Source organism: Schistocerca cancellata, chromosome 2 (assembly GCF_023864275.1).
Source record: "Schistocerca cancellata isolate TAMUIC-IGC-003103 chromosome 2, iqSchCanc2.1, whole genome shotgun sequence".
Lineage (NCBI taxonomy): Eukaryota > Metazoa > Arthropoda > Insecta > Orthoptera > Acrididae > Schistocerca > Schistocerca cancellata.
Genome location: NC_064627.1, coordinates 394560901 through 394577617, shown reverse-complemented (window position 1 = coordinate 394577617; position 16717 = coordinate 394560901). Strand labels below are relative to the sequence as shown.

Below are 16717 nucleotides of genomic sequence, written 5' to 3'. Positions count from 1 at the left end.
TTCAAGTCCATCTAAAAATATATAATGCAAGGTAAAGCAAGCGTCAACTCGAAAGGTGGTTTGAAGACCACAGTGTGTGGTCCAACTACAGGTGCTATGTACTTGCAGTGTGACAAACCTAGCCAGTTATAGAGGACCCACCAGTTTAACATGGAGTGTGAACAATGGTGTTAACGTGACATTTTGCACATGAAAAATTCTTGCCATTGGTGAAAGATGCAACAAGTTGCAGAAGAAACATACCATAAAACTGGCTGAGGACTGAATCTCAAACCTTTGGTTTTGTAGTCTGACATTTAGTCATTGAGCCATCAATAAAGAGTAAGCTACTGAAAAGCTGCTCTAGTGTAGCAAGTAGAACATATGAAAGACAAAAAGTGTGTTGCTCTCATCCTGGAGTCTGAGTGACCTGCCCTTCCTTTTGAACCTTTCCCAACCTATCCCCCTCCTCTTCATACAGGGAGGAAGCCATACTTCTGAAAGCTAAGAGAGTGTGTCTCCTTTTATTTCAGTGTATCGGCAGTACTATTTCACCTCCTGGAGGTTAAGTGCTGGTCATTCAGTAAGTACATATGATGTTACTAATCTTGTCTGCCTTAAGCAAGTCACAAAGAAAGGCTTGCTTTGTGACAGCCATAACAAGTGAATATGTTCAGAAGCCTACAATTGTACACAAACCTCTTCGGCTTATTACTTACACATTTCAATAAAATTCCCTGCACAATAGTAAAATAAACTGACAAAACTGTGGCATGAGAAAAAACAACCTCATGAAAATACAATGAAATACGTATGAACACTTTAGATAGACAAATGCCACTTTTTTCTCTCAGTCAACTAAAGACAATTACCTGGAAAGCTCCTTTTGAATTTGTGATTGCACTTCTTGCTGTATAATAACTGGAATGTTTTCAGTATTTGTACGCAAGGTCTCCGCAGTGGCTTGCATCTGAGACAAGACATCTCTGCCTTTCTCCTGCTGTCTCCGTTGTTTATCAAAGTGGCTTTCAAAGCTCTGAACATCTGAAAACATTTGTTGCCACAGTCACATGAAATGTAAAAATGTATGAAATGTAGTGGAACACAACTGCCATAAAAGTAAAATGTAAATTACAAACATGAAATAAATACTTACGTTCTTTCAAACCCTTTGTGAAAACCTCATTGAGCTGTTGAAACATATTTTGACAAGCTTTTTCAAATGCTGGCAATGCAGTGCTTCCAAACATTTCCTTGTAAGTGTTCCTTACCACAGGCTGCAATGCTCCCACAAGAGTACTGCTTAGAACCTCCATAACTGACTGAAAAAAAGTAATTATAGTAATGTATTGCAGAGCATGGTAACAACAGAAATATGTTGCACAGAGAATTTCTTTTTACCTTGCTCTGAACCAGTTTAGATATGTTTTCTTTTAAAAGATGGTCCGTAGCTGACAGTTTCTGAGCCATTTCTGTATGGAGTTGATTTTTTATGGGATCGATTGCTTCAAGTATTGCTGTAAGTGATAAAAACAAAGTCATGTAAAATATATCTATGTGGAGAAACATGTGAAAAGAGCTGTAACTGTTTCATTGTTGAGTCACTAAGGCAGCTTTCTTGTTTTGATTTTTGTTTGCAATAGCTGCTGTGATCAATCTGTGTGTTGCAGTTAAATAGACCATAGGTCTACAATCCTTAAACATTTTGCTATCACTACTTATGTGCAGTTAGTAATTCAGATATATTTACAGATTTCCATTCTTGATGTAGCAGTACACAGTCAGCATTTGGTTCAGTAACAAAAACAATTCTGTTACAGTATGATCTTTCCGACACAACCCGTACAGTATTTCAACGTGATCTTTTATAGATGCGCATGTGAAAAAATAGTTTGATTGCAATGGAGTTAACTGTTTAATCCAAAAGTTCTGCATTTTGCCAACCCCCAAGAAATTTTTGATAGCTGTTTCTGGACAGATTGCTCCAAACACTCTTTAGTGATAAGACACACGGATCAAGGGGCTGAAGAAGTACTACTAATACCATTATCATTCTTTTTTAATCGTTAATCATTTCTTTTTATTCTTTCACATTTCTTTAAAACACTTTTGAAAAACAATTCTGTCTTCTAGTGACTGACAAGTGGAGTATGATGTTTCAGTACAACACTACAAAACACAACATTTGGGTTGCAGAAATTTAAATGCTATTGTTAAGTGCAATGGAGAAAATATTTCATGACCATGGTTTTCACCACAAGAGTGGTTAGGGTATTCATTAGTGGTAATGTTTCAAGGTGTACTATATTTTGTAGTCAGCACGATATTACCGAAGTCCTCCAAGAGCCATCTGTCGGGTCTTTATAATTAAGTAAGCAGGTGATGAAACTACAGTGATTTCTTCCAATAAAAATAGCTCAGAAAAATAATTTAGACGAGTGTATGACAAGTATCATTTCAAATTGTAATATGTCCAGAAAACAAAATTGAACAGGTGAAGCAAAAAAATAATTAGTCATAACCTGGGAAATTTTTCACAAATTGTAAAATATTAAGTTGTTGTGTTTCAGGCTTACCCCAGCAATATTAAAAATTGAAATAAACTTGCAATTGTATTCTTTAAATTTAAGAAAAATGTGTTGGACTTATCATGTTTAGGTCCAATAATTTCTAAAATATACAAATAAAAGAAAAACAATTCATAAGTTACAGTGAAGACTCGATTATCAGGACCTCAGTTATACAGAATGTGATTATCCAAATCCTCAACTGCAAGCAAGTATTTTTGTGGTCCATGTGTGCAAGAACATGTCACGCTGGCACTACTTGCCTGCACCTTACGAGTTTCATTACTGTTTGAGTTAAGACTATTGTCAATGTTTTGTGCTTAAAAATGTCAAAGCGCAAGAGAATGGTGTTATCGCTGAAAGATAAAATAAACATTACTAATGCATTACAAAAAGGAGAAACTGGTCATAAGTTATAAGTCTGGTGTAGGTACTTCTATGGTAAGCGATACTCAGAAGAATACTTATTCAAATATGAAGCACACATGCAAACTTGAAATTGAAGACAGGAGTAAAAAATAAAAAAGTAATGAAAAAACCAAAAATCGACATTTTGGAAGCAGCTTTGTATTGATGGTTTTTACAAAAACAGCCTCATGGAAATACAATGAAAAAAAATGTCAGTTGATGCAGCTGCAGCATATTCTTTTGAATATGGTTTTAAAAAAGAATACGACGAAAATGACTGACTTGGACTTTGTTTATGACATTAATGAATACGGATGAAATTAGAAGTCATTACTGTCAAAATCTTCAGCTTTTCGGTGAGTGTTCAACTCCAAGATATAACAATAGTAAAGAACAAGTATCAATGTAAATTTATTTGTACAGACATCACCGAGACCCATTAAATGCTTTATCTTCCCCATCAGAAAATCCAGAAGCCCCAGATGCTTCAAAAATAACAGCTCCTTTAATTTATAAAAACCAAAAACGGGCATGGATGAACACCAAAATATTAACTGACTGCTATGACAATACTTTTACCCCTGAGTAAAAAAATTTCGAAACTAAATTGATAAACAAGGAAATCTCCGACTTTCACTGGATAATGTGTCAACCCATCCATTGGCTGAACTGTTAGAGAGAGAAAATTGAATGATTACAGTAAAATTTTTGCCTCCTAATGTGACAGCCTTGCTCCAACCAATTGATCAAAGTGTTATTGAAACATTATAACAACATTACAGAAAACAATTTATATGTGGATTATTATATTTTGAAGAAGATAACATAATAGTCATTTGTCATTCTGCAGCAGATGAATTTGAAGGAGTGTTGTTACATTTCTGTAGAGGTGTGAGATTTGACTGAAAGTAAGACAGAACAAAGCTTGGAACATAATACTAAAATGGCAGCACTAAAATCAGTAACTGATATGGAGGATTCTGTTTTGCAGCACATAAATGAGCTAATGACAAAAATATGAATATGCAAGGAGTGTGATACTGAAGACACGAAAGTGGCTCGTTTGACAGTAATGACCAAGGTTTCCGAATCGCTTATGGAGAAACCCAGCATTGCCCAGGCATTTATAGCTGTGTATCCATGTGTCTTCTTTAGAAGATGGCCTTTTGACCAAAAGCTCATATGTTTAGCACTCTTTTTGTTGAGCCTGTTTGCAACTCAACATCTCCTCTATATGGTGAGTAGCAACGTATCATTTCATAAGATTACCAACAAATTAAAATATACATCACATCTTTTCATATTAAAACTGTCTTCTTTCTCAATTAATACATCACTGAAATCTACTTGGAACACACTGGCACAAATGCATACACTGCTGAACATTTTTCTCTGGATTGTGGAAGACATCCTCAATGTGATCAGTCAGGAGTGTTGTTTTCTTCCACAGATTTCATCTTTAACAATACCCATTAGGATAACATCGGGGGATTGCGGTGGGAATTCAGTTACAACACTGATGTCCAAGCACCCTTCCTTTGAAAACGTTATCAAGTTACATCCTACAAGCAATGGAAGCAGAGTTTGTTATAGTTGTCAATATGCATAATGATTCCTGATGTAACCTCTTGAAGTAGAGCTATTGGCCTCAGTGAGGTTTCAGTTAAAGTACAACCCAATTACATTAAATATCAATATTGCAGCCCACACACATTTACACTAGGTCCATTTAGTGGTTGCTCCAAAGCCAATTGTCGTTTTCCATGTACCAAAGTGAACACTTATGTTGGGTTACATGTGGCCTCATCGAAGCACAAAATGTTAAGAAAGAAATTCTGGTCAACTCAATGCTGACTGAGCATAATTTCACAAAATTGTAACTGTGCGTCTCATCATCTTCCAGCAACCCATGTATCAAGTGTAAAATGTGCACTTTGAAGTTCTGCGGATGTAATATCCTTTGGACTGAATATATCTGGGAACTCTGTCACTAATTGGGTTTTAGACTTCTTTAGGTTAATCATAATAGCAAAACAATGGAGTTCATTATTGTCAGTTTGTGCTGTTATAGGTTGCCAAATGTGAGATGTGTCCAAATCAGAAATTTCAGTTTAAAATTTGTGGATTATAATACAGCCTTTTACATGTTGGAGGATTTGATTCTAAATGTTCTTTCAGTGCAGCACTTACACCCCTTTGGTAAATGGTCTTCACAGCAAAAATCATTTCTTCTTTCATTAACATTCTGTGAAAACCATTAGTTGTGTTGTCAACACCATGCTACTATGATTATGATTCATCTGTTAACATTACACGTCATTTCCTGTTTCCTGCTAAGCACAATGACGTATATACAATCAACATACATTCTGTAAGTAGGTATGTGACTTCGGCATCGCCCTGTGTTTCTGCTGCAGATGTAGGTATCAGAATTTTCTAATGTATTTCTGCACTCCAATCAGATTAAACAAAAAACAGACCCCCCCCCCCCACTCTCTCTCTCTCTCTCTCTCTCTCTCTCTCTCTCTCTCTCTCTCTCACACACACACACACACACACACACACACACACACACACACACACACACACACACAAAACTGGAACAAATCACAATTTTGAATTTTTTATTAAACAGGAACTACCAATGTTTTCACTGAAATGTCCAACTTACATAAGCAATTAATAAAGTAGCTTATTCATGTTTTATAAACAGTACGTTACCATTAACATTTTCCCGAAATTTACACAATTTTTAAAGTACCCTTATTAATGTAAAAGAGGATTTTCACTATTTTTCGAAATGTGATAACATAAGGAGTGCCGCAATATACTCAGCATATCTGGAGACAAATGACTGCTAGTTCTCCACCCATCTCTACCGATTTTTTTTACTCGCTGAAGAGCTTAAATTTGGTTCTCAGAATGAGCAAGGGTAAAACATGTACCACAGTATTTTTTAAACCATAGACTTTTCAACATGACAAAAAAGAACACTTACTTAATCAGTTTTTACACTGAAATTGACTGTTTACCTGGCAAAATATTTTCTTTTATTTCAATGCACACAATATCTTCTAACTTTGCAGAAACTAGATTTCCGACAGTCTGTGATATTGCAGACATGAGTGCATCTTGTCTCTTCCTATCATGTTCATCTCTAGTAGTTAACATTTCCTCCAACAATGGTGCAATTTTGTCATCATGATTTTTTAAGGTTTTTTCAATTTGTGAAGAAATTACTGCTGTCATATATGGCTCCAATTGGGACGCAAACCTTTCAGGCATTGCTTCTTGCCGAACAATTTGAATTTCACTTTTCAGCTCCTGGAAAAAACAGAACTAAGCTAGAAATACTTACGGCCAAGGCGATGCAAGACTTACACATTCATTTCATATGTTTGTTAGAGTACTAAACACTTAAACAAATTAATTTATTTTAAAAGAAAGATTAAGCCTACCAAAACCAAGGCAGTTTCCATAATGTGCATTACCAGGTTGGGAGGTGGGGGTACTTTATGCCCACATGGAAAAAAATATACATAACAATATATATTTTCAAGAGGTACAGATGCGTAAGTAGGGTTCAGAACCTGAAAACATCTTTTAGCACACTCTTAGCAATATCAACGCATTTTCCATGACATATACCACCGACTTTACAACCAACACAGAAAAATTACAAAAATGCAAATTTCTTTTATTGTTGTTGACTTCTACTCTCAACATGCTTTTTAAACTGATACTGATGCGTAAATAAAACCCTGGACCTGGAAATATTGATTGGCATATTCATTGGGGAAAGTGAATCTGCTACTTAAGCTTAACCCAAAAATTTAAGTCTAACTGAAAAATTTAATATATAGAATCTGGTACAAGAATTCATTAAAAATGAATTTTTTTTTCAGAAACTTAATATACATGAAGTATCCGACTAGATTACAATATTTTTGAAAGGCGAGCGTAATGTACTGCCCCCAGTACAGCGAGGGTTAAATTCTGCCAACACCAGAATATTCACATATATTTTATAGGCGTAATGAAATAATATTACAATTACCCAACTAACCTGTAATATATCCACTTCAATATGATCATATTATTTAAGATGGAAACTAAAAATATCAATTTAAGCATTACCATATCTACTCAAATCTAAGCGGCACCTGAAAAATGAGACTCAAAATCTGGGGGGGGGGGGGGGGGGGGGGGGGGGTTTCCACGAATCTAAGCTGCACCTGAAATTTAAGACTCGAAATTCAAGGGGAGAGAAAAGTTTTAGGCCGCACCTCCAAATCGAAACAAAGTTGGTCCATTGTAATATGAGACACAATTTAGGTTGAATGAATGACGATACAGCTATAGTAGTTTGGTTCGAGTCGTAAGCTTAGTAGTTAAGCTTTACCACGTAGCCATTGCTATGCGTCAGGCGCTCCGTCCATATTTATACGGGTTCCATCCCTTTTTCACGTGCTTCGTCTTGTTTGGATCGATTGCTTGTTTTTCTTTGATCTGATAAGTGCCGTTCTCTTTGTTATAGGTGTTTACGTCACTCTAAGCTGAAAATGCATTATTGTACTGTGCCGTGCATTGTTTGCCGCATTCTGATAATTAGTGTTTACGGCCTGTCGCTGCTCGCGGCATGCCTTGCTTTTGTGCGCGCTACTGCCGCTTTAAAAAAAAAAAAAAAAAAAAAAGGGGGGGGGGAATTGTCTCATTAGCAAAACAATGGCAAGAGACTGGTATTTGTTGTTACTTACATTGCTGCTTCCTTTGATAATGATCAACAAGAACCAAATAATAGACTGCATATGATAGACGATATTCTGAATGAGAGTTTAGCAAAAATTTTTCTCCGTTTGGAAATCTTTGCAGACGCCTCTTTAGTACATTACATTCTGCACAGAAATTAGAGTTATCTTAGATTTAAAAATCTAGTCAATTGCCGTGCTTCATTTCTGACGGTATCACCATTAGGCATCAGAATAATATGAATATAAACATGACATGATATGTATACTCTTCCGCGTTTGCTGTTGTCTCACTCTAGTTTCGTAGTTTATTAGGCAGACAGGACTTAAATGAGATAGCAGCAAACACGAAGCAATACATGACAAAATGTTTATATTCGTATTATTCTTATGGTGAAGAGAATACTGCACGTGATTCACAATTCATAACAGTTCCTATTAGCAACCATCTCTTCTCACAGGTAGGAAAAAATTCAGAATGTAGAGTTGGCCATATTGACAAACATCCCAAACAGTCTTGCCAGTTGGATTTTCGTAATACATTGAAATGCTGCTACATTCGAAGATGAACAATATGGAATTTGCATTTACTTCGTTGGATAATGTATGAAAATGTAGTGGTCTAAACTCGGGGTGGAGAAAAAAGCTCGTCTTCCACCTTTTCTTAAAAATTTATTTACTGACGCAGAGGTTTTGGCACCAGTATTTATATTTGTGCCTGCAAAGCATGCCTGTGTAGCGCTACATATATTCAACGGCAGAAGTTAGTTGTGGCGGCACCTACCAACATCTTTCAGAAGCTCCGCTTGCTTTGCATTCGAATCTAAGCAGCAGGCATTTTTTTGGATTACAAAAACTGAAAAAAAGTGCGGCTTAGATTCGAGTAAATACGGTAGTATTAGTTCCACAGAAATTAAGGTAAAGAGATTAAAATTGGAAATTACAATATTTTACATAAATACCTCCTGTGTTACATTACAATATCAAAGTTATTTTAATGTCAATGTATATTATCTCTTATTCATGTTATTGACCAACAACAGCCCTCCAGCTCCAAAATTGCACTAAAGGAGAAATCTGATGGGTTGGTAATATTAACATAACAGAAATAAACAATGCAAACTTTGTGATACAATGTTAATAAATGATCTGGCTGGCAGGCAGGCAGGCGTGCACACACACACACACACACACACACACACACACACACACAGAGAGAGAGAGAGAGAGAGAGAGAGAGAGAGAGAGAGAGTGGGAGTGGGGGGATAAATTCACCTTTATCTGCATCTGCTGCTCATGCAGCACACTTGTAAGTGTATTTATTTGTTCTGACAAAGTAGTTACTGATGCTTCTAGCCTCTGATTGGCTTTCAGCAACTGCTGATTTTTTATGTCTATTTCCAAATTTCCCATCAACTTCTCAGGTTGCATACCAGCAGAGTTCCTGTAAAATATGAAAAATAAGAATTAGAAGCCTATAGCAAAGAACACACTTTATTCAGTTTTTTGTAACTAATATTGCACAAAAGAGCACATGCACAACAGTCAATGTACATTCCTCTAACAAAGAAATTTTGAAACTTCAATATTTTTAACACACGCTAAATATCTGATATCACTTTAATTTTAAGAGGTTTGTAAATAACTTTATATTTAATACTGATTCCCATTTCACTCATCAATGGGCCTACACACTTAGGCCACACCCTTCACCTGCAAATCCCTTGCACATGAGAGCAAGCAAGAACTGCCCCAGAATTTCTCGGACTAATCTCATGAACCAAACGAAAAGTACATTGTTTTTGTTCACATAAAATCCATTTGTGATCAACATTCAAATGTGTTGCAGACATACTATACTAATTTATTACTTGACTTCTACTTTAATTGGGATCATTCATTAACGATAAATCGTGGATATCGGCCTTATTTTCAACATACACTAATTGCTCTTTATTTTACTCTTTCCCATACAGAAACCATCTATAAGGGGAAGATTTAGTACCTGTTTTCACATTTCTGCTCAACAGATTAAAATTTGTTTAGTTAACAAATTACATTATTTTTTTTGTTTGTTGATACCCCAAAACATTCCCCTTTGAAATTATCAGTTGGATAAGTCATCAATTTATGCAACACTAAAAATAGGCCTCTTTAAAAATCTATCTCTCATTGCCTGCTATCATAAATAAAGATTATGAGATTCCAGACACACATTCTGAAGTTAATGGAGTCAAAAAGTATTGACTTTACATTTACTGAAAAAAATCATCACTAGTCTTCTTGTCAGATAGCATATAGCAAACAATACCTCTTACTGTTACTTTCTTCAGAAGCCACTGACTTTCTCATTTCTGCAGCTAGCATCATGGGGATCTCAGGCCACCCATCACCTTCAGTAATGTTAACTTTCAAACTGTCTTTCTGCAGCACATCAAATTGGAGTTTATCTTTTGGTGCAGGTAATGATTTTGTATCAATACTGTGGGAATAAAAACTTGTAAAAGTTATCTAAACAAACAAATCAACAAATCTGTCAAATATATTATATCAAAACACAAATGTCTGTGCAAACTGCAACATGAGGAAGGATAAATTTGAATGAACTTAATACTGCAAATAGGTGAATAAGAATACGCAAATGATTAGGATTACAACTCTGTAAGGTGTGTAAAAGAGAATTCTGTAGCATTTCAAGCCCACACATTCTGTGATTGGAGCTTCTAACCACAGTGACATGGAGTCAAAGAGGATCTGACAATTTTCCCTGGAGAATCTACCTTCATGGAGCATGCATGCTAGACTACAAAGCTTTAAAAGTGGTGGCTGAAGGACCGTGAGAAACAAGATGCTGACCAACCACAATCCCACCATGTCTGATAGGCATGGGCCAATGTACTAACAAGGACAGCAGTGGCAAGTGTCATTCTTTAAATGTAACTTGCACATTACTTACAACATGAGGCTGAATACTGTCCAACTGATATATCCAGAGAGAAGGCAGTACTTTAGGTTCTACAAACATCCGCCATTTACACTGTCCTCAACACGCAGTCAAATCACACTGAAACACCCTCACACCATTTTTATCACTTATTGCTATTCTATTATCTTCCAAACTTGACCACACTTTCCATAACGTTGTGATTTTCACAAATAATAGCATATTACACAAAAATGTCTAGAAGTCAAAACAGTTGCTACTGGTAACATTTAGTTTATCACTGAAATGAAATATATAACGTGGCACAGATTTACAATGTATTTTTATGAAATAAATTTAAGTAGCTATCCCATAATCCCAAAATGCTGTTTCCTTACACAGCTGTAAAGAGTGTCACAACATTCACATAATCACCATTTTAATGTTTGAAAAATTGCCACAATATTGGTAATTCAAAAAATCAATGTTATATGGAAATGAATAATATATTGCAATGAGTCTACAAAAAGCCTTTCCTAGACCTTATTATTATCCCTCCAGGCTGCACCCTTTTCAGAAGCAAAGCAGAGCTGTCAAGTGACACATGCATAGCAAATGTTTCCTATGTACTTCTCCATTAACAGATATGCTTAATGGGTTATAAAACACAAGGCAAGGCACAAACTACTCCACGATCCTATTTGTGCAAAAGTGAGTCAAAAAATGAACACAATTTCTTTATTATGTCAATGTAATAGCTTGGGAAGTAATTAAGATATGTATTGACAGTATGTTTCTATAAGTACAGTAACTCAAAATGCTTTTCACAAGTGCACCATTAATGGCACAGACAGACACCTAATTTGTAATCCACTTCTCTCCAAGTGTTTTGCAGCAGGTGTAACATCTGTGACAGGTGCATGAATGCGATAGGCCAGATCTGGTAGTCACGAACTTGGGTCTGGTACACTTGATTCTTGATAAACCTTCTAAGGTGCCAAGCAATCGGTGGACTACCTATCCCAATCCAGCAATCTGTGAACTAATGGTCCATAAAATCCCTCACAATGTTAAGTAAGTGGGGACATCCTCAGTTGGTCGCAGTCCACACTAATCCTGATAACGACTTTTTATCTGTATAACAGATTTTTATCTCTATATTTAAAAAGAAAGATGATGAGACTTACCAAACAAAAGCGCTGGCAGGTCGATAGACAAACACACAAACACAAACATACACACAAAATCTAGCTTTCGCAACCAATGGTTGCCTCGTCAGGAAAGAGGGAAGGAGAGGGAAAGACAAAAGGATTTGGGTTTTAAGGGAGAGGGTAAGGAGTCATTCCAATCCCGGGAGCGGAAAGACTTACCTTAGGGGGAAAAAAGGACAGGTATACACTCGCACACACACACATATCCATCCTCATATATGAGGATATATGAGGATGGATATGTGTGTGTGTGCGAGTGTATACCTGTCCTTTTTTCCCCCTAAGGTAAGTCTTTCCGCTCCCGGGATTGGAATGACTCCTTACCCTCTCCCTTAAAACCCAAATCCTTTTGTCTTTCCCTCTCCTTCCCTCTTTCCTGACGAGGCAACCATTGGTTGCGAAAGCTAGATTTTGTGTGTATGTTTGTGTTTGTGTGTTTGTCTATCGACCTGCCAGCGCTTTTGTTTGGTAAGTCTCATCATCTTTCTTTTTAAATATATTTTTCCCACGTGGAATGTTTCCCTCTATTATATTCATATCATAGATTTTTATCTCTTCGAGAGAAAGAATACTGAACACCTGCTGTGGAGATCACACGGCTACTGATGTGCATTTATATGAACAAAGCAGTCAGACACCTGCAGATGGTACCAACTGCCGCAAGCAAATACAGAAAACATTTCGAGTTACCATACTTGTATAAGATGGGAATGTCTGGAAGTCTGACCACATTTAGTGTTCAAAGTTGTGTGTTACATGATAAACATTATAGTGATATGTATACTGAAGAGGCTCCTAAATGAAACCCAAGATCTGATAAGTCTGAGATAATCGACTTGTGACGTAATTCAATTTTCAGTTCACAATTTTATTGAGTTTTTACATTTAACAGGATGACTGTGGACTACTGCCTGTTTAATGTGTTACGAGCAGTTCCAGTGCCTACTGAGAATGTAAGTTGTCATACCAATACTGCAAAACATTAGCCGCATTGCCCAGAGATGCATTTGCAGCTGCTACATTCCGCTAGTCTCATGCCAAATGTCTATCACCTTTGTATTTCGACCATTTGATGTGAAAAAATTAACAAGGCACTTGTCATCTGAGAAGCAAGAGTTCAGCTGAACTTCTATGAAAGTGTCATTTCTAGGCTGGCAAATAGAAGGGAATCAAGTCAAGTTATACATGCTTCTTAAGTAAAGCAAGCTGACACCACACATGGGGTACTGCTGTGTAATAAATCTGACAGGCTCAAATTCTAAAATGACCTATTGCTAATGCTTGTCCTCTATCATAAACAACAATTTTCAATTTACAAGGCCCATTTCCTTGATTTTGTAAACCTCTCGCTACATTACCAATATTTGGACTTCTTTTGGTGTATTCACTTTCACATGTTCTTAACTTTACAGCCTTTGTCTGAGGCACTGGTTAAATTAATTAAAAACACAACAAAAACTATATTCTCAATAAAGCAGCACTCACTTTACAACTGGATTAAGTATATTCAGGCAGTCATCTGATTCAGCTTTTTCTTCATAGAAACTGTGGTTCAAACATTCAGGACTCTTCAACGATAATATCTCTTGCACCTCTCTACTAGGACTACTGCCTCCACTTGCAAATCCTTCTCTCTGTAACAATTAACATTCATGAATTGGTGTAGCCATTCTTTCAGCAAATAAGATGACAAAATTTAAACATAACACTCAAGAATAACAGCAAGCTATGAATGCTTTGTGAGCCCTCACCTGTGAAAGCAAGGCAACACCTTTGAATGTCATATGTAAAGAAAGTTATGATTTATACTAGTTTTGGTCATATGTATAATAAATGTCAATCAAATAGATGATAGATCAATATGAATAAGGAGTGAAATAAATAGCTTGTGCCATTCTGGAAGATTTAACAGCATTAAGTGTAAATTAGTTCCACAACTGGCTTAACTCTTCAAAGGTAAACAGAAGACAACAAATTACGAAGAGTCAGTTTTCACACCAGCACATTTGCCACACGAAGTATCAAATCCTGGAAGTCTTTGGGTTCAATCATTAGGAGACCCACAGGCACTAAAGTAAAAAAAAAAAAAAAAAAAAAAATTGAAATAGGTACATATGAAGAAAGGTATTGAAAGTCACTCTGAAGTATAGGCTGACAAGTGGAAAGGCCACATTGTCCTCCAAAGCGACAAATATTTTAACTCTAATGGAGATTACTTTTTAGGTAATACATACGTAACATACTAATGCAACACATATTAATGATACTTAAGAGATTTCTGAACTGTAATGGCCCATTTCCCTAACTGGGAAGATAACATACATCTGTACTTAAAAATAAAAGTGGAAGTATCCACACCAAGTCTTAGAAAAGGAATATGACACTGTACCATGTGTGTGTGTATCAGACTAGATGCTTGCACTTTCAATTAAATTAAATATTACAAAATATCTCTTTCATATGACAATGCAGGTTCAAGCTTAATTTGCAATTTTATTTGGACTTACTATATTACTTAATAAAAGGACATGAAAAGTTATAGTACCTTTGGCGAGTCACTGCCAAGTGCCAAACCACCATTTACTGTACAGTCTAAAGCTATGTCCATACTTTGAATTACAGGAGATGCTGAAATTGGCACATCCAGAATTCTTGGAATGTGTGAAGAATCATTATGGCGGGAGACCTTGAAAATAAAAAAAAAAAGACAAATACAGAGATTATTATACAATGCATTGTTAAACTTTATATAAAATAATTTTTTGTACACAATAAGGAATCAATAACAAGGAATTATCAAACCTAAATACACAGAAATTTATTTTCAGTGTTCTTTATAATGTCACTGAATTTTTATATTAAAGTTGCCTAAACTTAGAACTTTCCACCACCGACAACTGGCCAATAATGATAACCAGAATGCACAGCTATTAATTATCTTTAATGCAGTTACCTAGTGTCATTAGAAATAATCACAAAACATCAAAACAGTGCAAGACACAACAAAAGTTGTGGACTTTATGGTAATATTATGCTAGTATTCTGATGCAGTTCTATGTAATACCATAGCGCAGTTATAAAACTGAATAATCATAACTGACATTCATTGAAATATACTGATAATGTGTCACACGTTTAAAGCAAAGCTTTACATTACTGGTGTAAATCTGTATACTGAAGTCTGCATAAAGCAAACAAGTGTGTGAAGTTTATGCCCATGTCTCCAAGACATAAAAAAAGCTAATGTCTCACATTTGATACCCAAGCAACACTTACCTTTCTGTTAAATCTTTCAGTCTTTCACTGTCATGGGGCTTCTCAGGTGTGAATATTTATTTTTCCCCATGTTACTACCAGTATTAATTCTACTTTGTTCTGCTTCATCTGCCTCTACTGCAATTCCCCCCCCCCCCCCCCCCCTACACACACACACACACACACAAACCACCTTCAACACCAAACACAGGTGAACAAATGTTACAGGCAAAAAATACAAGCAGATACACAAGAAGGAAACTGAAGTATCTATACAATTTGCATAGAACATTTAAATATAGCATGTCCTGTAGACAGATACATTGTTGTATTCCTTTGCGCCAAGGGGCTGGGTGCCAACAGATGAAAGGGCAACACACTGGGAGGCACAACTGCTTGAGCTGTCACACAGCAAAACTCAGTTTTATAATTCTTTAAAGATAGAAATTCGCCAAGGAGATGTGTTGCCACCCATTTTGAATAACTTTGTATTGAACAAAGTGATCACAAAATGGAGACAGGTGAAAAGGGACACAAAATACAGAACAACAGCTGAGAAGACTGCCCAACTTTTGCCAACAATATGGCACTGAAGAATGGAGAATGAAGAAACATGCAAGGAACTGGAAACTCTTGCTGAAATTGCTGTGAAAGCTGACCTCAATATAGTACATTATAAGAAGGTATTATATGCAGATACTGGCTGAGCTTTATAAGCTGTGAGCTTTGTAAGTGAAAGGATAATTAGAGCAAGAGTGAACTCGGGAAAGAATAATTTTCCTATACTCCACGTGTACACACCTCAGCAAGGGTGCAGTGAGAAAAAAAATTTTCCTTGAAGAACTTGAAGACCAAGTAAGAGAAATAACATTATGATAATTGGGGATCTGAATGCTCACATTGGCATGGATAGAAATGGATATGAGGTGGTGATGGGCCCTTTGGATATGGAAGATGAAATGTTGAGGGTGAAGAAATTCTAAATCTGTGCATAAAGATTCATCTTTTAGTGAAGAATACATTCTTCAAGAAACAAGATAGCCTTAAGATTACTAGATATAGCTGGGATGGGTAATCTAAGACAGTTATAGACAATATATTAACAGGCAAATTAATTGGAGGAAAAGTAAGGGACACTAAAGCCATACCAAGTGAGCACTTGGATAGTGATCACATGTTACTAGTAGCTGATCTAAATGATAAGATGAAAATGTTGAATGCTGTACAAAGAATGCCCAAAGTTAAGGAGTGGAAGTTGAAAGAAGAATAAAATAAGGTAAGATAAGTTTCCAAACTCTAGTAGCACAAAAATTGCCAAAAACTGAAAGGGGTAATGTAGAGGAAGAGTGGAACCTATTTAAAACATCAATAGTTAACAGTGCTGTGCAGATAAGTGGCAAAATAAAGGGTTAAGTAAAACACGAAGCAAGGCACGATAGAGTAAAAGACACAATTAAAAAACGTAATATGGCAAAGAAAAACACAGTTTGAAAAAAGAAAGAACCAGGGGCTGGTGTTAAAAGATTAACACAAGGTGACAACACTGGAGCAGGAATACCGACAAAAGGAACTCCAAGCAAAGAGAATTGTGAAAGAAGAAAAGGAGAAGAGTTGGGAAATATTCAC

The 16717-nt window shown here is 36.1% G+C and overlaps 1 protein-coding gene across 2 annotated transcripts in view; it reads right to left on the bottom strand.

Moving 5' to 3' along the window:
- LOC126161813 (enhancer of mRNA-decapping protein 4) overlaps positions 1-16717 on the bottom strand; it is a 143331-nt gene that overhangs the window by 11892 nt on the left and 114722 nt on the right. Inside the window, exons 11-18 of one of the 2 annotated variants that reach the window (XM_049917913.1) lie at positions 14382-14522; positions 13322-13470; positions 10014-10184; positions 8978-9146; positions 5987-6278; positions 1381-1496; positions 1136-1301; positions 852-1023 (exon numbers count right to left, since the gene is read on the bottom strand). In XM_049917913.1, coding sequence (XP_049773870.1) covers positions 852-1023; positions 1136-1301; positions 1381-1496; positions 5987-6278; positions 8978-9146; positions 10014-10184; positions 13322-13470; positions 14382-14522 — 1376 coding nt within the window. The remainder of the gene's footprint in view (positions 1-851; positions 1024-1135; positions 1302-1380; positions 1497-5986; positions 6279-8977; positions 9147-10013; positions 10185-13321; positions 13471-14381; positions 14523-16717) is intronic. The other variant, XM_049917914.1, reaches the window with a different exon arrangement.